The 25,116-nt window shown below is 33.3% G+C and overlaps 4 protein-coding genes across 6 annotated transcripts; 2 read left to right on the top strand and 2 right to left on the bottom strand.

Annotated features, from left to right (window-relative positions):
• Position 1: 1 nt before the first annotated feature.
• LOC106365085 (mitogen-activated protein kinase homolog MMK1-like) lies at positions 2-2,898 on the bottom strand. Its single transcript, XM_048741299.1, has 6 exons — positions 2,113-2,898; positions 1,361-1,490; positions 1,133-1,270; positions 728-1,057; positions 474-654; positions 2-398 (listed from the first exon to the last, which is right to left on the bottom strand). The coding sequence occupies exons 1-6, from the start codon at positions 2,322-2,324 to the stop codon at positions 187-189; spliced, it is 1,203 nt and encodes a 400-aa protein (XP_048597256.1). The 5' UTR covers positions 2,325-2,898; the 3' UTR covers positions 2-186.
• Positions 2,899-4,046: 1,148 nt separating this feature from the next.
• LOC125578490 (mitogen-activated protein kinase homolog MMK1-like) lies at positions 4,047-8,329 on the bottom strand. The gene is made up of 6 exons (XM_048741296.1): positions 6,441-8,329; positions 5,567-5,690; positions 5,363-5,500; positions 4,966-5,292; positions 4,515-4,695; positions 4,047-4,418 (listed from the first exon to the last, which is right to left on the bottom strand). Exons 1-6 carry the CDS (start codon positions 6,650-6,652, stop codon positions 4,231-4,233), a joined length of 1,170 nt encoding a protein of 389 aa, XP_048597253.1. The 5' UTR covers positions 6,653-8,329; the 3' UTR covers positions 4,047-4,230.
• Positions 8,330-10,507: 2,178 nt separating this feature from the next.
• LOC106368432 (probable phosphoinositide phosphatase SAC9) lies at positions 10,508-17,149 on the top strand. 3 transcript variants are annotated; one of them, XM_048741291.1, is made up of 14 exons: positions 10,508-10,637; positions 10,757-10,830; positions 10,915-11,510; positions 11,620-11,752; positions 11,976-13,186; positions 13,261-13,368; positions 13,460-13,630; positions 13,735-13,977; positions 14,091-14,531; positions 14,674-15,477; positions 15,556-15,753; positions 15,827-16,276; positions 16,361-16,594; positions 16,694-17,149. In XM_048741291.1, exons 2-14 carry the CDS (start codon positions 10,812-10,814, stop codon positions 16,973-16,975), a joined length of 4,890 nt encoding a protein of 1,629 aa, XP_048597248.1. In that variant the 5' UTR covers positions 10,508-10,637; positions 10,757-10,811; the 3' UTR covers positions 16,976-17,149. The 3 variants fall into 3 exon arrangements, with proteins under 3 accessions (XP_048597248.1, XP_048597249.1, XP_048597250.1); XM_048741292.1 differs by having other exon boundaries at positions 10,627-10,645; XM_048741293.1 differs by lacking the exons at positions 10,508-10,637; positions 10,757-10,830 and having other exon boundaries at positions 10,928-11,510; positions 11,971-13,186.
• Positions 17,150-22,864: 5,715 nt separating this feature from the next.
• On the top strand, positions 22,865-24,857 carry LOC106365086 ((+)-neomenthol dehydrogenase). The gene is made up of 4 exons (XM_013804543.3): positions 22,865-23,483; positions 23,574-23,835; positions 24,001-24,183; positions 24,462-24,857. The coding sequence occupies exons 1-4, from the start codon at positions 23,446-23,448 to the stop codon at positions 24,855-24,857; spliced, it is 879 nt and encodes a 292-aa protein (XP_013659997.1). The 5' UTR covers positions 22,865-23,445.
• The last annotated feature ends 259 nt before the right edge of the window (positions 24,858-25,116 follow it).

The raw sequence follows: 25,116 nt of genomic DNA, 5'->3' as shown, positions 1-25,116 counted from the left end.
ATATCAAAAAGAACTTTTAAGTTTTAATGGAGAAATCTAGCAGAAAATCTTAGTACATGAAGAAAAAAAAATCTTCTGAGAGAATCTCTGTCTTGGCTCTAAGCCTCAAAGAGAAAACTGAAAAAGACAAATGATAAGAGTTGAGAAGACAATGATGACTGTTTTATGAGTTGCTTGCAAACCAAGTCACTGTTCCTTCTCAACTGTTGCTGGTTCAGGGTTGGAAGCTAGGAAATCATGATTAAAAGCCAGGGCTTCATCGTAGATCAGCTCCTTAATCTGCTCCAGTGTGAGTGGATGTTCCTCAGAATCGAAGTCAAAGAGATTCGTGCACACTGGTTCATAGCTAATGTAGTTGTGCATCGTTTTGAAATATGGATCAGCAAGTGCATCCTCAACTGCAAAAAGGACAAAAATAATGGCAATGAGAGCTCAAATAAAAACTGCAAAGAGAGACTGAAACATATACTAACCTGAGATTCTCTTTCTAGGATCAAACTTGAGCATCTTCTCCAACAACGAAAGAGCTGAGAAAGACACCTTTGGGAACTTTACAAAGAAAGATTGGCGATGAAAAAGAGGAAGCGTCCTTAAGTATTGCTTAGCACTTTCATTCAAAGATCCAATGTCATCTTCTCTTGGAGAGCCTATGAACTGCAAAAACAAAATGCAAAGGTTATGTTCCACACACACGAACAAAAGGGTTTTAACTTCAAAAAAAATTTACCTCCAGAATCAAACGAAGCTGATGATCACGATCTCTTCTTCCAGGGAAGAGGGGTGTGCGAGTCAGCATCTGAAAGAATATACAGCCAACAGACCAAACATCTATAGCTGAGGTATAAGCAGAAGAGTGCAAGAGAAGCTCTGGTGCACGGTACCATCTTGTGCCAACGTACTCAGTCATTGCGTCTGAAGCCACACGAGCAAGCCCGAGATCACAGATCTTTAAGTCACCGTTCGCATTCAAAAGGATATTGCTCGGTTTTAAATCTCTATGTAACACATTGGCTGAATGAATGTACTTTAATCCACGCAGTAACTGATACATGAAAGACTACAAAAAAAAAAAAATACTTTCAAGGCTTCTTTACACATATGATTTATATGTTTTAGAAAGGAAAAACAAAACCTGGTGATGATATTCGGTTAGTTCTGGAATGGAATTTATGACTTTATGAAGGTCAGTGTCCATCAATTCATAAGCAATGTAAACATCTTCAAAAGCATCTCTCTGAGGAGGTAATACTACGTCTTTGATTCCGACAATCTGTGGAATATGGTAATACTTAAACATTAGCTTTTAATGATTTTTATTAAAAATATATCGACAAAGTAGTGATGAAATGATCAAACGAACGTTATCATGCTGTAACTGACGAAGAAGCGTGATTTCACGGAGAGTTCTCTTTGCAGTGCTTTGGTTTCTACATGCATGCGTGATTTTCTTTATTGCTACCTTCTCATTGGTCTCTGAGTTTATAGCCGACCTGTTCAAAACAGTACAATAATAATAACAACTAGATTAGTGTGAGCAAAACACTAATAGTGTTTCTCTTTTCTATTGTTTTTACTATTCACAATATGAAGCAATTTTTTTTACAAAGTTCATGAATAATTTCGCTACATAGATATGGGCTGTGATTTTCCGTATTGAGAACAAGTTGAACTGGTCTAGTACATGTTTAAATTTGCAATTTGTTATCAAATCACTTGATGTTTAATTATATGTTTTTCAACACAGATTTTGATTTTAAACGGGTATTTGATCGGTTCTAGATAAGACTTGGAACCAAACCAATATCTACGGATATTCATGGCAGTACTAATAATCGTTGGATAAATAGGCTCTATCCAAACCCGATTTTAATTGATCGATATCGGTCAGATCTAGTTCAAGTATTTGGATCACGTCTTACATCCCATGCCTAACTTATATGATGCACTACGTGTTGAAAAGTTCGATAATTTTTCATAAAGGAAGAAAATTCTACAACCACTTACACAAAGACTAGGGGTTAAGTTAACGGATGGCATACTCAGAATTTAAACTTCATTAAAAGAAATCTTATAGACAAAAACAGATAAAACAAATCTTAAAAAGGTAATTACCAAACGATGCCCGAAGCACCTTTGCCAAGAAGCATGATCAGTGGCTTATACTTTGCCGTGACTTCGAAGATAGTGCCGGAAAGGTTGTATTGTATATACCTTCCGCCATGGCTGGGATTCATATAACTATTCTGAGGTGGGGGATGTGGCTGAAGGTCGGTAGTAGCTCCAGCGTCAGTTTTCCCCGGCTCAGCATCGTTAGGTGGCTCCATGACTGCTCAAACTTTTTACTGGTATTTGTTTTGTTTTGGTTGGTTAATAGTCTAGGAGAATGAAGCATATATTGTGATTGTGTGACTATGGATTGCTAACTTTTTAACTCATGAGGACCCAATTGTGTTTGATAAATTTTTATCTTTTGAAATGTAATTTCTTAATTTGTGGAGACAATGCTGTCCATTCAATTTTATTTGCAAATTATAAACCTTGTTTTAGACTGATAAGATACACATGTATTTTACGGTCATTTAACTATTGATATAACCACGTGTACGGTGTAAAATGAATATTAAATTTAGAAATTATAATTTAAAGAATCTTAATTTATAGGAACAAATCTTTCAATATGTTTCATACAAATGTCTCGAACTCGGGTTATTTCAGTTCAGTATTGGTTCAGTATTTTGGGTTATTTGGGTTTGGGTTCGGTTTGGATCTTATGTTCTAGATTTTTCTCTCAAATCTACTCAAAGGAATAAATGAATTGTTCACTAATATTTTCAAAAGCACTATTACTTTAAATCCCAAGTTTTCTTTAATCTTGTTTGAAGCTTCCTCCAACAAGGCAGTGGAAAAGCTCGAAAGCTTGTCTCCAACTATAACTCCTGTTTAGTGTATTGTAGACAAGCAGTGTCAATGAAGTGCGCTATTTAGAAGCATAGTAAGATGACCAGGTTCTTGGGTTGAAAGATAGGGTCCATTGTAACATTTCAAAACTAATGTGGCTAATATCGAAGTTTTCAACAATTTCTACTCTTTTTCGTAAATAAATTACACATTATACACGTGTCACGATACACTTGTTTTATTTCCGTGGGGGTGCGTTACACCTGATCTTTTTCTTGTTTTGCCTATGTGTGACTTGGGTGAAACTTTTGCATCTGATGATCGTCTCTGCAACTCCATATTGTTTTCTCAGTGATCTTAAGAAAACTCTGAACGGTTCCATATTGATCCTTTGAGTTCAGATGGATATGCATCCACCAGGTAGATTCCTATTCTCATTCTGCTTCTTATCGAAAAATGGAATTTTTAGGTGTTTGAGCATCGTTTGATTGGCAAATAACTTGTCTTTGTTGTAGTGAATGGTCAGAAGACATCTAGACTCTGGCGAAGTCTAACATCATATCAAGCCTCTTCTTCTCCAGACCTGACACTCAAGTTATCTATATCGAACCCACCACTGGTATCCTGCGTTACAATGGGAATGGCATTGTTGCTCGTTTGGCTAGTCTCAAGCAAAAGGTATTCAGCTTTCTTCTTTCTAAGACTTTCTTGAGGTTTATATCTTCTGATAATCCTTTTTATATGTTAAATTGACCATTTGATGATGCTAAGTGTGTTCATAAGCTTTAATATCCTCATTTCCCTCCCTGCTTGTTCGCACACTCTTTGTTACAGAAGTAGCGTTTCTTTCTTCCTTCTTACATTTATATCTATGCTGCTGACCTTTTGAAGTAACTCTAGCATCTTACTTTGCATAACCGTAGATGGTCAAGCTCATTCTTTCTTCAACATTTTTCATTATCTTCAATATCATCATTATGTGACCTTTTGCAGCTTCAAACAGGGCTATTATTGTTTTCTTACTTGTTGCAGTGTTATAATTTTTGACAACATCTCATGTATTAGTACTAGTTGGATTGAGAGTTGCAGTAATGTCCACATAATCATTCAGTTTCTATTTTATTTTTAGTTTATTTGCTTAAAATGTATTTTGACAATATTAAAAAGAGCTCTTATTGGAGGAATATAGCAGAAAATCTTAATACATGAAAAAATCTTCTGAGAGATTCTCTGTCTTGGCTCTAAACCTCAGAAAGAAAACTGAAAAAAGGACAAATGATAGAGTTGAGAAGACACAATGATGACTGTTTTATGAGTTGCTTTCAAGCCAAGTCATTGGTCTTTTTCAACTGTTGCTGGTTCAGGGTTGAAAGCTAGGGCTTCATGGTAGATCAGCTCCTTAATCTGCTCCACTGTGAGTGGATGTTCCTCTAAATCAAAGTCAAAGAGCTTCGTGCACACTGGTTCATTGTTAATGTTGTGCATCGTTTTGAAATATGGATCAGCAAGTGCATCCTCAACTGCAAATAAGCCCGGCCCCAAAAATAATGGCAATGATCAGAGTTACAAATAAAACTGCAAAGAGGCCAAGGAGAGAGACAGAAACGTATACTAACCTGAGATTCTCTTTCTAGGGTCAAACTTGAGCATCTTCTCCAACAACAGAACAGCTAAGAAAGGAACGTCTGGGAACTTTACAAAGAAAGACTGGCGATCAAACCAAGGAAGCATCTTTAAGCATTGCTTACCACTTTCATTCAACGATCCAGTGTCATCCTCGGTTGGAGAGCCTAAGAACTGCAAAACAAAGTGCAAAAAGGCAGGTTTTGGCAATATATCCGTAAATATTGATTTGATTCGTCATCCGATTTGATATATAACGAAAAATCCAGATACCCGTAACTTTATAAAACAAAGTAAATACTTATATGTAATATCTATTAGAAAAAAATCAAATCACAAATACTACTATTATTTTAAAACGGATATCTGATCATGTTCAAAACTCGGATATTCTATTTGTGTCCAGCCCTGACAAAAAGGGTTTTAACTTAAAACTTTATTTACCTCTAGAATCGAACGAAGCTGATCGGAACGATCTCTTCCAGGGAAGAGCGGTGTGCGAGTCATCATCTCCAAGAAAATACAGCCAACAGACCAAACATCTATAGCTGAGGTATAAGCAGAAGAGCTCAAGAGAAGCTCTGGTGCGCGGTACCATTTTGTGCCAACATACTGAGTCATTGCGTCTGAAGCAACACGAGCAAGCCCGAAATCACAGATCTTTAATTCACTGTTCGCATTCAAGAGGATATTGCCCGGTGTTAAATCTCTATGTAACACATTGGCTGAATGAATGTATTTTAGTCCACGCAGGAGTTGATACATGTAAAACTGCAAAAAAAAAAGAACACTTTCAAGGCTTCTTTACACATATGATTTATATGTTTTGGAAAAAGCAAACCTGGTGATGATATTTGGTTAGTTCTTGATTGGACTTTATGAGTTTCTCAAGGTCAGTGTCCATCAATTCATAAGCAATGTAAACATCTTCAAAAGCATCTCTCTGAGGAGGCAATACTATGTCTTTGATTCCTACAATCTGTGTAAAATGGTACTAATTATATTAAATATTAGCTAAAATTAATGATGAAATAATTAAACAAACGTTTTCATGCTCTAAGTGACGAAGAAGCTTGATTTCACGGAGAGTTCTCTTTGCAGTGATTTGGTCTCTACATGCAATTTTCTTTATTGCTACCTTCTCATTGGTCTCCGAGTTTATACCGGAACTGGTAAAACACATTAAAAAATAAAGTTAGTGCGAGAAAAACATAAGATCACTAATAGTGTTTCTCTTTACGATAGTTTTTACTATTCACAATTTGAATAACGTTTTAGATTTTTACAAATTTCATGAATGATTGGCTACATATATGGACGGTATTTGAGGAGGTTCGGGATAAACGAACATAGAGAAAATGTATCCATACAAGATTAAATAGATTTTCGGTTCAGATCTGAGTCGGTTCGAACCATTTCTATTATAAAATTTCAAAACCATATTAAAATTATATATTTATTATTATTTAATAATAATTGTATATATTTATAAATTAACTACGAACAAATTGAACTGGTTTAGTGATAAAATACATGTGTAAATTTGCTTTCTCAATATTGTATCAAATCTCATGATGTTTAATTATGTGTTTTTTCAATATATTTTGATTTTATACGGATACTCGATCGGAACTAGGACCTAATTGATATCTACGGGTATTCATGACAATACTAATAATCGTTGGAAAAATACACTCTATCTGAAACCGATTTGAATCGGTCGATATGGGTCGGATCTAGTTCAAGTGTTCGGATCGGGTTTTAAACTCCATGCCTAGTATATATGATGCAGATTGAAAAGTTCAATAATTTCTCATAAAGGACTAGCGGTTAAGGGATGGCTTATTCAGAGTTCAAACTTCATTAAAAGAATTCTTATATACAAAAACAGATAAATCAAATGTTAAAAAGGTAATTACCAAACGATGCCACCACCACCTCTACCAAGAAGCCTGATCAATGGCTTATACTTTGCCGTGACTTCGAAGATATTGCCAGAAAAGTTGTGTTTTATATACCTTCCGTCATGGCTGAGATTCATATAAATATTCTCAGGTGGCGGATGCGGCTGAAGGTCGGTAGTAGCTCCACCGTCAGTTTCCGCCGGCACAGCATTGTTAGGTGGTTCCATGACTGCTCAAAATTCTTACTGGTATTTGTTTTGTTTTGGGTTGTTAATAGTCTAAGAGAAGGAAGCATATATAGTGATTCTGTGAGTATGGATGGTTAACTTTTTAACTCATGAGGACCCGAAGATCTATCTATATATATCATTATTTAAAAAGTGATTTTGATGATTTTGTTTATAATTTTATTGGCTAATATTATATATAGCCATATTTTATTATTCTTATTATCATGAGATTTGTAGTTATTAATCAATATATATATATTAAAATAGATATTAACAAAGTCTACTTATAAATAACATAATTAAGTTTATCATATTTTTATATTATGATTTAATGCATGATTTTGTAGCCATGTTTTCGAAATCTTATTAAAAAATTGATCCAAATACAGATATTACAATAATAAATTATATTTAGGTTTATCTTATATTTAGTTTATGATTTTAATGACTAATATTATAGTCGGGTTCTCTGACTCTTACTGGAAATATTAACCTAAATACAGATTATTACAATATTAAATTTAATATTAAAGCATCATTGAAATATATATCTCTTTTTTGGGCAACAAATTATATCATAAATATTAATTCTATATTTATGCTAAATATTTTATAAATTTTGAATATTAATAATTATATTCCTAACTAAAATAAATTATTTTATATTTACACATTTTTTAAAGAAAATATATTATATATTCCAACCTGCCGGAAACGATTTATATTTACACATGACAAACTTCAAATTATTTTTAATCCATAAAATCATAAATATTATAAAAATAAATAAATTTGAACCAAAATAGTATATAAGAGAATAAAGGTATTGTTATGATTATGATTATAATAGTTTATATTATGATTTAAACCTAATATAAGTACAATCTAGAAAAATTGCCAAAAATACCACATTCAAAACACCACTTTTCATTTTAACTTAACCATATTTACCCTCATTTTTAAAGAGGAGAAATGACATTTATAATCCTAGGATTAACTAATATACATTTAGGGTTTAGAGTTGAGGGTTAAAATTGACACAAAAAAAATATTTGTGATTTATTGTTTTTCATGGTTTTAAAAATCTAATTATTGATAATATATTATGTTTATTCGGTTTTGCTATTTTGTTTATGTTTTATGAATTGTGATTGTTTATAATGATTACAATATCATTGGAGTTATTTTCACGCAACAAGTATAATAAGTGTTTAATTACAAATACAAACTTTCTAATTTGATTATTACAACAAAAATGTTTTTTTATCCAAAATATACATCCTATAAATAAAAATATGAAACAAAATATTTAATCAATACATTGATGAAAAATATGAATACTGAAGTTATACAATTTATAAAATTAATTTAAAATATGTCTAATTTAATAATTTGAAATTTGTATAAAAATAAAAATAAAAATAAATATTTAAACTAATTTTTTGGAGGAAATTTCATGTTTACCACTTTCATGGTACCATTATTCATTTCTACCACTAAAGGGACATTTTCAAAAATACATTGTTCATAAGTGGCAAAAGATTCTTATTCTATTTCTTTATATATATAATAAATAATTATTTAAATAAATAAATAAATAATATTTTTTTATGTTTCCGAATTATAAATTTTCAAATTCGATTTTTTATAATTTTTCTTTGAATTTTTCTTCGATTTTTTTTTTTAAATTCTTTTTGAAAAACAAAAATTGTGTTTGAAACTATTTTTTTAATTTTTTTATATTTTTAAGTATTTGTTTATATATTTATTAGAATCCTAAATTTCATATTCCAAAAACCATATTTCACCCCTCAACTCTAAACTCTAAGTCTAAATTAGTTAACCATATGAGTATAAATGTCTTTTACGCTTCATTAAAAGTGAGGGTAAAAGTGATTAGTGTAAACATGAAAAGTGGTACTATGAATGTGGTATTTGTGGCAATGTCCCTAATTTTTTTAGTTATATAAATACTTAGTCCGCACAAGGTGCATGCCATCATCTAGTATATATGGTTTTGAAAATTAATTTCTTAATTTGTGGAAATAATGCTGCCCATACAAATTTATTTACAAATTATGAACCTTGCTTTAGACTGATCAGATACAAATATATTTTATGGTTATTTAAATATAGATATAATCACGTATACGGCGTAAAATGACTAATTTAGAAATTTATATATTTGAAGAATATTCATTTACAGAAATAAATATTTCAATATTTTTATATAAATGTTATTTTTTATTTTACGTGAATCTTATATCAACATATTAATAATATTATTTGTATATGTTAGCATGTTCAAAACAATATATAAAAAATATTCATATTAAATTGGTAAATTTTAATATTTTGAAAAGTTATAATTTTAGGAAAATTTGATGTCAATTAATTTTCTTATAAGCTGTTAGCTTTAATTTATACCTTATATAGGTTTTTAATACATTGCTAAAACATAAACAAACCTATGAAAATACCCAAGAAACTATCATTTAAATTCTTACTGGCAAGTATTTGTTTCTCTTACAAAAGAGTAGTCAAAATGATTTTTTTGGTTGAACTAATAGTCTGAGAGAAGGAATTATATATAGTGGATAACTGGATATGTAAGTATGGATATTTAACCTTTTAACTCATATGGACCTCACAAATTTTTTACAATCTATATTATTAAAACAGAATCTTTATTAGGATTTTGCCATTGATTTTTAATTTATTTACAATGTCATGTTATTGCTTATTTTTATTATTTTTTAATTAATTTTGCACATTAAATAAGAAAACAAGTCTTTTGAAAATAATTTTGTTTACATAGAGAAGTTTAATATATATAATGACACAAAAATTAAAACACTTCGTAAATATAAAGGTAAATTAAAAAAAATAGACAATAATATTGTTTTGGTAAGTTAGTAAAAAAAAGGTAGAGATAAAAATTTATTCTGATAATTTATCGTGACAAATTATTTTTTATTTTTATACTTATAGATTGTTTCATCTAGAGTCAAATTCACTCACACGAATTAAAAAAAAAATCATCAATAGGTTATGGTTTATCGCATCTTAGTTTGATCATTAAATAAATCAAGATCAATACAAAAAAGAAAAATAAACGAATAATTTTTTATCAATCAAAATTTACTTATGCGATTTGAAGCATTTCTACATCAGTGATCTTGAGAAAAGTCTACTACTACTACTACTACCTCCAACGGCAGCATATACCTGTTCATGATGATACAGTTACAAACATGTGGTCTATCAAAGGTTAAAGTATAAAAGACAAAGCACCTGCTCCAAGACAGCTTCCAGAGGCCTCAACACATTTAGGGCAGCATCTTCTGATGAGTTAAGAACACTTTTAACTTCTGGAGGAAGCAGTTCCTCTGCAAAAGTAACTGATTGCCTCAAAAGATCAATGGCTATATATAAAAGCTGTTCTGTTTGAAGCTTTTTTCAAGCCAGTGTAAGAGCTTGAGAACTTGTCTCCAGCCATATCTTCTGTTTGGTCTAGAGTAGAAAACAAACTGTCTACAGCATCAGAAGCGTTTTTTTTTTTTTTAAATGGATTTCACGGAGGAGAAGAAAGAATCCAAAGTGTTCTTTACAGTATTTTCTCCTTGGTTTAGTGAAGAGCTAAATGATTCCTTCACCCCAGCATTTTCTCCTTGGTTTAAAGCCAACATCTTCTGTACTTTCTAAATATGTATAATCTCTCTCATCTTCTATTTCTTTTGTCTTTTCTTACGTGCCTTAAATTGGTCAATTATGGACAATTTACAACTATTAGGGCTAATGCGAACTTTTTAAATAGTTGCTGTCCCTTTTCATAAATAGATAAAACAACACGTGTCATACTATAATTGTTATATTCTGAGGGGTGCGTTGTAGACGATTTGCTTCTTCTCTTCTTCGCTTGTTCGTCCCCTATGACTTTCGCGGAACTTTGCATCTGTTGATGATCATGCTTCCTTACAAGGTGAGCGAGTACATTCTCTAACCACTAAATCATTCAATTCGATTTCGCTATTCTCTGAAACCCCAGATCTCTTTTTGTGGAGAAAAGTCTGAACCTTTTTTGTTTTGTTTTCTCATCAGTGATCTTGAGGAAAAGTCTGAACCTTTCCATATCGTGATATCTTCTTGAGTTCAGATGGATGCGCACCCACCAGGTAGATTCCCATTTTCATTTCGTTTCTTACCGAAAGATCTAATTTTTATAACTGATTCGCTGAACAACTTTTGTCTTGTTGTAGTGAATGGTCAGAAGACATCTATAGTCGTTGTAACACTAGACTCTAATGAAGTCTACATCATCTCAACCCTCTTCTCCAGACCCGACACTCAAGTCATCTACATCGACCCCACCACTGGTGCCCTACGCTACAACGGGAAGCCTGGTCTTGACAACTTCAAGTCAGAACGCGAAGCTGTAGACTACATCACAAACGGATCGAGAGGAGTGTCCAGAAGCTCGGTTTACGGTAGGGCGATACTCGGTTACGCTGTTTTGGGCAGCTTTGGGATGCTTCTTGTCGCCACAAAGCTGAACCCGAGCGTTCCTGAGTTGCCTGGGGGTGGATGTGTGTACACTGTGGCTGAGAGTCAGTGGGTTAAAGTGCCGTTGCATAATCCTCAGCCTCAGGGGAAAGGTGAAGTTAAGAATGTTCAGGAGTTGACGGAGCTTGACATTGATGGGAAGCATTACTTTTGTGATACTAGGGATATCACTAGGCCCTTCCCGAGCCGTGTGCCGGTGCAGAGCCCTGATGATGAGTTTGTTTGGAATAAATGGTTATCTTTGCCGTTTAAGAATATTGGGCTGGCTGAACACTGTGTCATCCTTCTGCAGGTTCGTCCTTTGTTAATGGATTAAGTTATGGTCTCGATCAACCTATTAGATTTGAGTTTCATTTGTATTCATATTCTAAGCATGTCTTCTTATTTGATGTTGCTTATAGGGGTTTGCAGAGTATAGACCTTTTGGAAGCTCAGGTCAGTTAGAAGGGATTGTTGCTTTAATGGCTCGCCGTAGCAGATTGCATCCAGGGACTCGTTACTTAGCTAGGGGCATAAATTCATGTTCTGGCACAGGTGAGATGCTCTCGAATTTTATTTTTTGTTAAGGAACGGAGGTAGTATTAGTTTTCAATGTTTTTGGTTAGGCGCTGTGCCTACCAAACGGTATGTGTATGGCTTCTTACTTTCGATGGAATTCTTAAAAGCAATGACTGTCTGAACGACGGGCATACATTTGATGTAAATGTGGCTCCGGATTTGACCAGGGCCTAATTTTAGAAGCATATGTGTAGTGCAGGTAACGAAGTTGAGTGTGAGCAGCTTGTATGGACACCTAAAAAGCACGGTCAGAGCATTGCTTTTAGCTCGTACATTTGGCGACGTGGCACAATACCAATATGGTGGGGTGCGGAACTGAAGATGACCGCAGCGGAAGCAGAAATCTATGTGGCAGCTAAGGATCCATATAAAGGAAGCACAGAGTATTACCAAAGGCTAAGCAAAAGATATGACACTAGGAATCTAGATGCACCGGTTGGGGAAAACCAGAAGAAAAAGGCTTTTGTTCCTATTGTGTGCATTAACTTGTTAAGAAGTGGAGAAGGGAAATCAGAATCTATCTTGGTCCAACATTTTGAAGAATCGATGAACTTCATCAAATCCGGTGGAAAGCTTCCTTATACTCGTGTTCATTTGATAAATTATGATTGGCACGCCAGTGTGAAATTAAAAGGGGAGCAGCAGACGATTGAAGGGTTATGGATGTATCTAAAATCTCCAACTATGGCAATAGGAATCACTGAAGGTGACTATTTGCCTTCAAGACAAAGACTGAAAGATTGCAGAGGTGAGGTGATCTGTGTTGATGACGTAGAAGGTGCCTTCTGTTTGAGATCTCATCAGAATGGTGTGATACGCTTCAACTGCGCTGATTCTTTGGATCGAACAAATGCTGCTAGTTTCTTCGGTGGTCTTCAAGTGTTCGTTGAGCAATGTAGAAGGCTGGGGATATCACTTGATACTGATATTGGATATGGTTATAATTCTGGGAGTAGCTATACTGCTCCTCTTCCACCGGGATGGGAGAAAAGAGCTGATGCAGTCACTGGAAAATCTTATTTTATAGATCACAATACTAAGACAACAACATGGAGTCATCCTTGTCCTGATAAACCATGGAAGAGACTTGACATGAGGTTTGAGGAGTTTAAGAGATCAACTATCTTGTCCCCTGTGTCTGAGCTCGCGGATCTTTTTCTGCAACAAGGTGATATCCATGCGACTCTCTATACCGGCTCGAAAGCTATGCACAGCCAAGTTCTCAATATCTTCAGTGAAGAATCAGGAGCGTTTAAACAGTTTTCTGCTGCACAGAAAAACATGAAAATTACCTTACAGAGAAGATATAAAAATGCAATGGTTGATAGTTCACGGCAAAAACAGCTGGAGATGTTTCTGGGAATGAGGCTTTTCAAACATCTTCCATCAATTCCTGTTCAGCCTCTACATGTAAGCAAACTAATACAATTTTTCACTGCCGCTATATTAATGTTACTGCTCACTGGAACTTTTTTTCATGTCAGGTACTTTCTCGGCCAGGTGGTTTCTTTCTGAAACCTGTACCGAGCATGTCTGAGACTTCCAATGATGGGTCCAGTCTGCTGAGTATCAAGACGAAGGACATAACTTGGGTACCTCCTTTTGGATAAAACATTACCTCTTTGTTCTCATCCCTCAAAAATTTGAGCTAAAAGTTTCCCCTGCTTTTTATATACTTTGCAGCTATGTCCACAAGCTGCTGATGCTGTTGAGTTAGTTATCTACCTCAGTGAGCCTTGCCATGTATGTCAACTTGTACTGACAATATCACACGGTGCGGATGATTTGACATGTCCATCCACTGTGAACGTGAAAACTGGACGCCACTTAGAGGACCTTAAATTAGTTGTTCAGGTTGACTGACTCTCTTGTCCCTTCTCTTTTATTGTATCATGTAGACGTGCATGCAAGCTAGTTCAACTGGATGACGATTGTCTGTATTTCTGGTTTTTGGACAGGATGCTTCGATACCGCGGTGTGCGAATGGTACAAATCTTCTGATACCCTTACCAGGGCCAATTCGTGATGAGGATATTGCTATTACTGGAGCTGGTGCGCGTCTCCATGAAAAAGATACGTCAAGTCTTTCACTGCTGTATGATTTTGAAGAACTAGAAGGACAACTGGATTTCTTGACCCGTGTAGTTTCTGTTACATTTTATCCAGCTGGTTCTCTTAAAATCCCCATGACTCTTGGTCAGGTAATAACTACTTTCTGGACTAAAATTAATGATTTATCTAATAGTATGACTAGCCAACATGAAAGCAAAACAGTTTAAAACAAAACTTCTTCTGCATTGTGTTTGTGATACAGATAGAAGTCCTTGGAGTTTCTCTTCCATGGAAAGGAATGTTTACTAGCGAACGTACCGGAGGAAGATTGGCTGAGATTGCAGGGAAAACAAAAGAAGATGAAGTTCCTTTTTCATCTTGTTCTGACTCGAATCCTTTTGCCGCAAAATCTTTACAGGCTGAAACTGTGTCCACACCAGTACAACAGAATGATCCGTTTCCTAGTAATCTGCTTGACCTTTTGACAGGAGAGGTTTCTGCTTCTGACCCCTTCCCACAACCAGCGGTGGAATGTGTTGCAAGTGGAGGAAATGACATGCTTGATTTCTTAGACCAAGCAGTTGTTCAATATAGTGGTCCTGAAACTGTTCCCAGCATGTCTTCTTCACAAGATAAAAGTTCTAGAGAGAGTGGTTCTCATCTGTACTTAAATTGTCTGAAGTCCGTTATGGGTCCAAACATGGTATGTTACTTCATCTTGTCACATACCATTTCTGATCTTATGACTCCTTTCTTGGTTCAGCTATTCATCTCAGATGTTATATGTCCTCTTAAACTGCCATTTTAATTGTAAACTTAATTTCTGCATGTCTATTATAATACAGGGAAGGAAGCTTGAGTTTATAGAAGCTATTAAACTTGAAATTGAACGGCTACGTCTGAATATTTCTGCAGCAGAAAGAGATAGGGCACTGTTATCAATTGGAATTGATCCTGCTACAATTAATCCGAACTCTTCACACGACGAGTTATATATTGGAAGATTATGCAGAATAGCAAATGCACTTGCAGTTCTTGGCCAGGCTTCTCTTGAAGATAAACTTATAGCTTCTATTGGTTTAGAGAAGCTGGAAAATAGTGTGATAGATTTCTGGAATATTAACGTAATTGGTGAGGGTTGTAACGGTGGAGTGTGTCAAGTCAGAGCCGAGGTCAACAAAAATTCAGTTGGATCTACTACCAAGAGTTTGGGGGGAGAGCCAGGCTCAGTGTTCTTATGTTTACAGTGTAGGAAGAAAGCTTGCAAGTCTTGTTGTGCCGGAAGAGGAGCGGTTCTGCTTTCAAAATCCTACTCCAGGGACAACGCGAATGGAGGTGGAAGTCTTGCTGATGGCTCTGCTACTTCTATAGGTTCAGATCAGTACATGTGTAAAAATTGCTGCAACACGATAGTACTCGAAGCCTTGATTGTAGATTACGTTAGGGTCTTGGTCAGCTTGCGAAGAAGTGGCCGTGTTGATGATGCTTGTCGGGAAGCTCTGAATGAGGTGTTTGGATCTAACCTTACGAATCATCTTGCTGTTAGAGGTCAACCTTCTCCTAAGCCAGAAGACTTTAATGTACTTCGTCAAATTCTTGGTCAAGAGGAATCACTTGCTGAGTTCCCATATGCAAGCTTCTTACATAAGGTAATTTATTTCTACATAAGACATTTTGCTACCTAATCCTCCTTTCTCCCTTTTAACTGTTTTCATAATGCAATGTAGGTGGAAACTGGGACTGATTCAGCACCGTTTTTGTCATTGCTCACCCCTCTGAATCTTGCTTCAAGTAGTTCCTACTGGAAAGCTCCTCCTTCTTCAAGCTCTGTTGAAGCTGTCATCATTCTCAATACCCTTTCAGATGTCAACAGTGTGATTCTGCTCGTTAGTCCATGTGGTTACTCTGATGCCGATGCTCCTACCGTAAGTTGACTTTTCTATCTTCCGTTGCTTACGTGACAATGCGGCCACAATAATGGCATGGTATATGTTGCAGGTCCAAATTTGGGCGAGCAACGACATAAATAAGGAAGCACGGACATTGATGGGAAAGTGGGATGTGCAGTCCTTTGTTAAATCTTCGCCTGAGCTTTACGGTCCAGAAAAGTCTGGTAGAGCACCTAGGCATATAAAATTTGCTTTCAAGAATCCTATCCGTTGCCGCATTATATGGGTGACACTGCGTCTTCCTCGGCTTGGATCTAGCTCAGTTAGTTTGGACAGAAACATTAATCTCTTGTCTTTGGATGAGAACCCTTTTGCCCCACCAATCCCTCGGCGTGCCTCTTTTGGAGCTACCACTGAGAATGAACCATGTCTTCATGCAAAACGCATCCTTGTCAGCGGAAACAGCAGGAGGGACAAAGCACTTGCGTCATTACAAAGTGTTGACAGCATGAGTGTAAGAAACTGGCTTGACAGACCCCCACGTTTGAATAGATTCCTGGTTAGTACCTTGAAGACATGCTCTGATTCTTTATAGCCTTTCTCAATGGCATTTTCATTGTTATCACTTTTTTTTGTCTTTCAGATACCACTCGAGGCTGAGAGACCGATGGCCAATGATCTAGTCCTGGAACTTTATCTGCAACCTGGTTCACCTTTAGCTTCTGGATTCCGTTTGGATGCGTTTAACGCCATAAAGCCTCGTGTTACCCACTCGCCTTCTTCAGATATAGTTGACATTTGGGACCCCACGAGTATCATAATGGAAGATAGGCACGTCTCTCCTGCCGTCTTGTATATACAAGTATCTGTTCTTCAGGTAATCTATCTCTATCTCTCTCTGCAACCGTCTTTAGTCCTCAGAAACCAATATCTTCTTGTAACTTTTTAGTTGTGGATCTGAAACTTTTTCTTGCAGGATCAGTACAAAATGGTGACCATCGCCGAATACAGATTGCCTGAAGCGAGAGTTGGAACACAGATGTATTTTGACTTCCCTAAGCAAGTTCAAGGACGCAGAGTATCGTTTAAGCTGCTTGGAGATGTTACAGCTTTCGCAGATGATCCTGCAGAGACTGATGATTTGAGTGGTAGGGCTTCTCCTTTTGCTGCAGGGCTGTCGTTAGCAAACAGGATCAAGCTATATTACTATGCTGATCCTTATGAGGTAGGCAAATGGGCTAGTCTTTCTGCTGTCTGATTTTTACTCCTTTCATTGTGGTCTGAGATTCTGTTTTGTTTTGTTTTTTTTTTCTTTTTTCCTCTAAGAATCAATCAGCTTGTTGTATGTTTTGTTTTATGTTGCGAGTACTAATTACCTTGTGATTGTATTTGCATCAAAGGGATATAAAGAAGAAGAAAAAACTATTTATTATATGTGGAGTGGTTTTGATGTTCCTAACATTTGTTTTAGCTATTTATCAAAATTTCTAGTGACACCATCTGCTATATGACATGAAGACTGCAAAAAGTTTGCAAGAAAATAGAATAATCACAATACTAAAGAGAGTTTTAAGATAAAAGAAACAGAACATGAGTATCACAGGAAGAGCTTTTTGACTCCATCATCCCCATAAAAAAGGATCAGGTGGCGGCACGTTAGCACAAGACACTTGATCCTCCATGTGAGGAAAATAGTCAACACAACCCACAATAGCATCCAAATTACTCTCAACCATCTCCACTCCCTCTTGCTTTTCCAGTTGAGTTCGAAGCCGGTCGAAAAAGCCTTTAAGAAGGGTATCCGTACAAGCACCTTTCCTCTTACTCCGCATTATTATTCTTGAATACACAACAACAAGCTGAGTGAAATAACCGAACTTGCTATCAGTGTCCTTGATAAACTCAAAACGAGGATTCGTAGCCACTCTCTTGATACCAAGTTCCTTGAGCGTGATGTGATCCCTTGAGGAGGTTCTAATGCAAAACTGTGACGTTCGAAAAGCTCAAACGGGTAGCGGGAGCATCATCATGATCAGGTTGAACTCCTCCATCTTGATTCCGAGCCGTTTTCTCAAGCATACGTCTACAATCTGGAGGTTGCTCGATGATTGTTACTTTAGAAGGAGTTTGATTTGAATTGTTTTGCGCTAAACGTTTCTGATTAACGCCAAGTGTTTATAAAGGCCCATTTTTAATCTGTACTGGGCTTCTTCGGCCTATTCTTTTCCTTTTTTGTTGTTGTTGGGGTTGGTTTATGGGATGTCTTTAAAGTTTAAACCAGAACGATTCCCTTTTCTTTTCATTTTTTGGTCAACAAAGATTCCCTTTTCTATACATGATAATATTCATAATCTTCCTCACCAACTCTATACCTAAACCACTGACCACGCAGACTGTAAATCATAAAAGGTGTTCTTGAGTTATTTATCTAAACATATACCACAATGTGCAAATCATGAACCTTGATGTATGTTATTATAACTTTTGTTAAATCTCTAATACTTTTATTGATCAGACAACTTTAGTTAGACTGACTTGGACGATCCCCTGAAAACTCACTCCCTTGGCTCACCAAACCCTTAAAGCTTTGACCACTTCTGTTTAATAGCGATATGGTTAATGGTTATAATTAAGATCATCCTCGAAGCCATCTTTCTTTTCCATTTTTATCTGAGAAGAGGATGAGTAAATGCAGCTTGAGACTTGAGACAGTAAAAGGAACTACGTCTTACTTCTGCGAATTTAAGTATTCTACTATTAATTTTGTAGAGTAATCGGTAAGCAATTAGTTCAAAAAAAAAAAAAAAAACGCTAAGCAATTCATGTTTATCAGTAAGGAAAATAAGTCTATATGTTTTGAAAATAAGGAAAATAATGAAAAGTGTTTTGACTTCTATTGTGGACATCCATCTATAGTCTATATGTTAAAAGTTTTCAAAATAATCCGAAACAGTACATAACTATCATTGTTGTAAGTGGTTGCATGTGTTTCTCCCTCGCAATATGCAAGACAAATATTTTATTAGGGTAAACTGAATTATATGCCTATTTCAGGGCTCACTATGTTTACACGCTTAGATTATTAAAGAGAAAAATACATAAAATAATAATTTGAAAAATTGTATATACTTTAACAAACTGCTCTTTAAAGTATTGTGTTTTAAGAAAATTAAGGACTACTAGATTTTGACCCGTGCAACCGCACGGGTGTTTGTTTTCACTTTTCTATACATAAATTATTGTTTTATAACATAAGTGGTATATATTTTTAATGTTAATCATATACATAAATATTTATATAACTATTTCAAATACAATAATTTTATAATTTACATGTTATAATTAATTAATTGTTTAAACCGTATGTATTTACCACTTCTTATTATATATTTATCTTATTGTATTTGCATTTAGTTATTAAGAAAATTAATATATTAATGAGAAAATATATTTAAAAATTATTTTGTATTTAATTTATGCTAAATTTGGACTCGTCTTTCAAAACTGGATTTCTTTTTACCAATATTAGATAATTTATTATTGTATATATAAAAGTCTAAGATATGTTAATTTTTAGACATGTATTATATAGTTTGTTAATTTTAAGATGTTCTATCATCATATTATATTTTAAATAAATAATTTATATTTATGAAAATAAATTTTATAAATTGATCAATTGAATATAATTTTATCATATTTGTTTTAGTATAATAATTATATTTTAACATGATCATGACTATAAAGTAGATAAAATAGGATATAATTTATTTATTTTCGTTTTTAAACGATAACTTAAAATACATTAAGTTATTGTTTAAATATTTTTACACAGATTTATTAAAATTTTAAAATATAATATATAAATATATCTTATATTTAAAATGAAAATATATTATGATTAAAGTAGTTACAAAGATTTTATATTATTAAATTTAAAGAAATACATGTTAATTTTTATACATGTATTATATAGTTTGATAATGTAAACCCATCTTACCAACATATTAAATTTTATTTTTAAACATAAATATTTTATAATTACGAAAATAAAATAAATAATTATATAAATTTAATATAATTTTATTATATTTAGCTTAATATAATAATTTTATTTTAATATGATTGATTATGATTATATAATAAATAAAATATTATAGATTTTTTTATTTTTAATTTTATATAACTGAATATATTAATGTATAATAATATTTTAAACTAATTTCGAAATTAGCAAAGATATTTAAATATAATTTCAAAAATGAAGATCTTGTAAAAATCTTTTTAAACAGATTTGTTAGAATTTAAAAATAAATATATTTATATTTAAAATGAAAAGATATCAAAAGATATTATGATTAAAATATTTTAAAATTTCTATTTATTATTAATCTGAACTAAAATGTAATATGAATTTCTATGAATAGGTCCATTAGGTCCATTTTTTAAAAAATCACACATGAATCAAAGTTGTGACTTCTGTTTTAATATATAAGATATTTATAAATACTAATTAGAGGCCATCAAAAGTGGCGACAACATATTATATTTGATAAAGCGAAGCTTTATGATATAGTAAAGACAATAATGAAGGAAGCAAGCACATGGCTATAGGGCTATATCTCACTAACTCGGCCTAAATGTATTATTTTAAAAACCAGCCAATCAAGTTGGAATTATTTTCAAAACTAAATAATTGTTTACAAAATTTTATAGTTTCACTTCCATATACGTCTAAACTGGAAAGTGGGTTTCTTAATTGAAGCATGTACGAAAAGCATTAAACAACAATTAAAGATTCCTAGTCAATATTAATCACCTCCTTCAATAGATTTTTTGGTCCAGAACACTGCAATTACATTTACATACACATATCAACTACTCTAAGAGCTAGCTTATATAACATTGAAGGAATCCAGATAGGTACTAAACTTATTTTTATAGAAAATTATTAACTAACACAAAGACAGGTTGAAAAATAAGCTTTTATACGTCGAAGTCGTTCACTTAATATAAATTTAAAGAATATATAATACGAGTTGTTTAATAAAGTGGATTGAGTTTTTGTGATATAAAAGGGTACAATCTTGCCCAAGATTCCGATAACATATGGTACAATACAAATGAATATCATTATTATCAAATTAGGGGTCACAAATACATAAATACACTTTTCAAATTTTGCCGTCATTTATACATCGAGTTATTGACCAATACACAAGTATCTACAATGCTACACTAAAATTTACTCTATATTTCACTCTAAAATAGAATAACTCTATTATAGAGTTGGATTTGCTCCAATAGTTCACTCTATAATAGAGTTACTCTATAATAGAGTGAAATATAAAGTAATCTTGTTTTTTTATTTCAAATATAGAGTGAAAAAATAAGATTACTCTATATTTCACTCTATTATAAAGTAACTCTATTATAGAGTGAACCATTTGAGCAAATTCAACTCTATAATAGAGTTACTCTATTTTAGAGTGAAATATAGAGTAAATTTTAGTGTTGCATTGGAGATGCCCTAACACCCAAGATGCAATACTATAAACTAGGTAATAATCCGCGCCTTGCGCGGGATGTGATTATTAGTTTCGTTATTTTTAATAAAAACACATTAAATCTGTTTAATCTGGATATTGGTTCAGTTTTAACTTATTTTTTGGTTTATTCTGTTAGAATGTTTGATTTTTTAGTTTTTTTTGGTAAAAACCAAAAACTATTATTATTTGTTTATTTTTATGTTATAAATTTTAGATAATCGTCATGTCGAATCAATAGTTTCATATTATAGTTTGTAAACGGATAATAGTTCAAGAAAAAGAAAATAAAATTATTAAGACTAATCATTTCACTACAATTTGGTCGGTAGTGAAAGAAGCATTAAGAAAAAATATATTTCAACTTCCAGAAAAAAAATAGATACTTCAGTAGTGGTAAACACTTATAAAGTGCTCACCTCAAGGTGTACATGTATGTGTATGTAAAAGTATATAAAAATAAATGACAAATATATAAAGATATTGTTAATTAATATTAATGACATTTTTGTTCTAAATAATACATGAAAGATAAAATTAAAATTAATTAAAAATTAAAAGGCCTTGACATTAGTGAATTTTTTTATATAAAAAACTCAACTGTATCCATAAATAGTTGTGGGCACAGATCGAATATCCGAGTATTTGGAGGCATTCATGTCGATTCAATCTTTAGCCACTTGGATAGTCGGTGACTATGATATTCGAAATGATTTAGAATTTTAAAGAATATCCGATTTGATCCGTAAATAAAATTTAAAAAATAACTGAAAATTTAATAATAACGTTTTATTACAAAAATAAAATATTATTTACTTTTTAAATTTTAATACCTAATATAATAAATTTAATTTATAAAAATATTGTAAAACTTATATAAACTATAATATATATAACATATATATATATATAATTCTGTACATATATGTATATATATGCATATAATAGATCGAATTTGATAATCGCTCCTAAAAATATTGGTATTTGTGATTTGCTTTTCTTTAATTGTAGTAGTTGATTTGCTTCGTAAAGTTACGGATATCCATATTTTTTGGTTCAATTCAAAAAGGATAACGAATTGAATCAAAACTTATAAATATTTTGTCCAACTTTATCGGTAAACAATAAAAATAATATATATATAGTTTAGCTTTTGATTCGTTATTTGTTTTGATTCGAACCGAAAAATCCAAAGTTTTATTGGAACCATGCATATGAGTTTTATATTAAAAAAAATATAAAGTATATAGTGTGAACATATTTATGAATATAGTGTGAACACATTTATGAATATAGTGTGAACGCGTTACCATATTTATTATCAAATCATTGTGAGGCTGCCACGTATCTATTATAGTGTGAATGCATTTATTACAATGCTTCTCTTTTAATATATAAGGGATTAGAAACCTACACTAACATAGAGGTGTTTAATCTTAAAACTTAGCGATATCATCACACGGAAGTTTTCACTTAACTAAATAAATTTTCTAGTTTTATTAATTTTCATCCATTGTTTTTGTAACAAAAAAAAAAACACAAATCGTAGTAAAATAATGGATTTTACATCTTTACTAGGATTTGTATATAGTTCGCCAAAGCTTCTCACATCACACATGATTAATGATCTCAGAGACACACAAAAAAAAAAATCAATTGATTTTTATAGTTTTAGCATTGTATATAGTTCGCCAAAGCATTTCTCACATCACACATGATTAATGATCTCAGAGACAGAAAAAAAAAAGCAATTGTTTGCCCTCCAAAAAGTTTAACGTGGAAAAGGAAAACTAAAAAGTCAAATATTCGAAGATCTAGAAGGTGTGGACACTTAGACTCAATATGGACTTTACAGTTACAATATTCTTAGAATTTACATGATTTGCAGCATTATGTTCACGAGTTCTTGCATTCTTGATATATATTTTATTATATATACAGACTTATTTTATTCTTGATATACCATGACACCGTTACACACAAACAAATCCATATGTTATGTATGTATATTATAAATATTATGCATGTGTTAAGATCCAAGTCTTTTTATAATTTTTAAAACCCTGGTCTTGTGATTTTCATTTATATATAAGCTTGTAGTACGTATATAACCCCCCTCATCAACTCGTTGTTAGCATCAAGATCATATATAAAACATTTTTCCCTTACAAAAATAATAAGAATGGATCATCTAGTTTATCCTCTTCCTCCAACAGCAAGGTTTTTAAACCCCTTTTGTTTTATTATTGTATATAGTTCCTGTATAAACTAATTTAAACCTGGTTCTGATAATGATTGTGATTATTGAAGGTGGTGGTCGAGAGAAACAACGGCGATTGTAACCGGAGCAAACAAAGGTATAGGTTTTGAGGTGGTGAAGAAGTTACTGGAGCTTGGACTAACGGTAGTCTTAACCGCCAGAAACGCCAAAAATGGAAGCCTCGCCGCCGATTCCCTCCGCCGTGCCGGCTTTCAAAACGTTCAATTCTACTGCCTCGACGTCTCCGAACCTTCTTCCATCGCTGCCTTTGTCTCCTGGTTCCGTCACAACTTTGGAGTACTCGACATTCTGGTAATCACACAACGTCTTTGCATTGATTATAATAAACATTACAATTTTCTCTTCAAAAACATTTAGTCATATTTTATTATATAGTACATTATTTTGTTTTGCATTTTTTGTTCATATTATGGCAATTGTTAGTGACACTCACACCACATCCTTTGTTTTGCTCAGGTGAACAACGCCGCTGTTTCATTTAACGTCGTCGGTGATAATTCAATCAGAGAGCCAGAGACCATAATCAAGACCAATTTTTACGGTGCCAAGCTTTTAACGGAGGCGCTTCTGCCGTTGTTCCGTCGCTCAGTCTCCGCTAGCCGCATCCTTAACATTAGTTCAAGGCTTGGCTCATTAAACGTATATATTTTCTTTCTCCTAGCTACTCTTTTTAACAAAAATATACTTCCAATTCATACAATATTATAACTTTACGGAAATCAAATAAAAATACTCACTAAATCATATAATAATTTATTTTAGAATGACACAACTTATACGTTAAGCAGAGATACTGGTTTTTGTATATTCATGCATTATTAAAATTTTATTTTATTAAAAGTTATTCATTAGGTTTGATGAATTTTTAAAACCACTGTTCATGCTATTTGACATTTCGTATGTTTATTTGCATACAGAAACTGAGAAACCCTAGTGTGAGACAAACCCTAGAAAGTGAAGAGCTTACCAATGAACAAATCGATGCGACAGTGACTCAGTTTCTAGAAGACGTGAGCAACGGGACGTGGGAGAAGCAAGGATGGCCAGAAAATTGGTCGGACTACGCAGTCTCCAAGATGGCTTTGAACGCTTACTCTAGAGTTTTGGCTCGACGTTACAACGGCAAAAAACTAAGTGTTAACTGCTTCTGTCCTGGCTTCACACGCACGTCTATGACCGGTGGTCAGGGAACTCACACGGCGGAGGATGTTGCCGCCACCATCGCCACGTTGGTTTTGCTTCCACCGGAGAAGCTGACCTCCGGCAAGTTTTTTATGTTCTTAGAGCACAAGAAAATTATTTCCAGATTGTGATTCTCGTAGTTAAGATCATTATGATTAGTTATTAACTGATTACTATAGCAAAGTAAATAATATTCGTATAATTCTATGCGAATTAATATACTAAATTGTTTTATATTTGTGCATGTATTGATAAATAAATAAATAAATGTATAAGAGTAAAATAGCTTCTTAAACCAGCTTGTAAACAACAATTCTGTTTTTGAAAATCAATAAAAGTATTTAGTCGAATAAATGAATGTATGAGGTGGTTTATTAGAGTTTGATTTGA

Source organism: Brassica napus, chromosome A9 (assembly GCF_020379485.1).
Source record: "Brassica napus cultivar Da-Ae chromosome A9, Da-Ae, whole genome shotgun sequence".
NCBI classification, from domain to species: Eukaryota; Viridiplantae; Streptophyta; class Magnoliopsida; order Brassicales; family Brassicaceae; genus Brassica; species Brassica napus.
This window is presented reverse-complemented; position numbering and strand designations above follow the sequence as displayed.

Excerpts from the sequence above, each read along its gene's own strand:
- LOC106365085 (XM_048741299.1), bottom strand. The coding sequence starts at position 2,324 with ATGGAGCCACCTAACGATGCTGAGCCGGGGAAAACTGACGCTGGAGCT. Across the intron at positions 1,058-1,132 it reads TAACCGAATATCATCACCAG|TCTTTCATGTATCAGTTACT; the intron begins GTTTTGTTTTTC and ends TTTTTTTTGTAG. Across the intron at positions 399-473 it reads TCCTAGAAAGAGAATCTCAG|TTGAGGATGCACTTGCTGAT; the intron begins GTTAGTATATGT and ends TCCTTTTTGCAG.
- LOC125578490 (XM_048741296.1), bottom strand. The coding sequence starts at position 6,652 with ATGGAACCACCTAACAATGCTGTGCCGGCGGAAACTGACGGTGGAGCT. Across the intron at positions 5,691-6,440 it reads GGTGGTGGTGGCATCGTTTG|TTCCGGTATAAACTCGGAGA; the intron begins GTAATTACCTTT and ends GTGTTTTACCAG. Across the intron at positions 4,696-4,965 it reads AGCTTCGTTCGATTCTAGAG|TTCTTAGGCTCTCCAACCGA; the intron begins GTAAATAAAGTT and ends TTTGTTTTGCAG.
- LOC106368432 (XM_048741291.1), top strand. Across the intron at positions 13,187-13,260 it reads TTCCTGTTCAGCCTCTACAT|GTACTTTCTCGGCCAGGTGG; the intron begins GTAAGCAAACTA and ends TTTTCATGTCAG. Across the intron at positions 16,595-16,693 it reads TACAAGTATCTGTTCTTCAG|GATCAGTACAAAATGGTGAC; the intron begins GTAATCTATCTC and ends TTTTTCTTGCAG.
- LOC106365086 (XM_013804543.3), top strand. The coding sequence starts at position 23,446 with ATGGATCATCTAGTTTATCCTCTTCCTCCAACAGCAAG. Across the intron at positions 23,836-24,000 it reads TTGGAGTACTCGACATTCTG|GTGAACAACGCCGCTGTTTC; the intron begins GTAATCACACAA and ends TGTTTTGCTCAG. Across the intron at positions 24,184-24,461 it reads CAAGGCTTGGCTCATTAAAC|AAACTGAGAAACCCTAGTGT; the intron begins GTATATATTTTC and ends ATTTGCATACAG.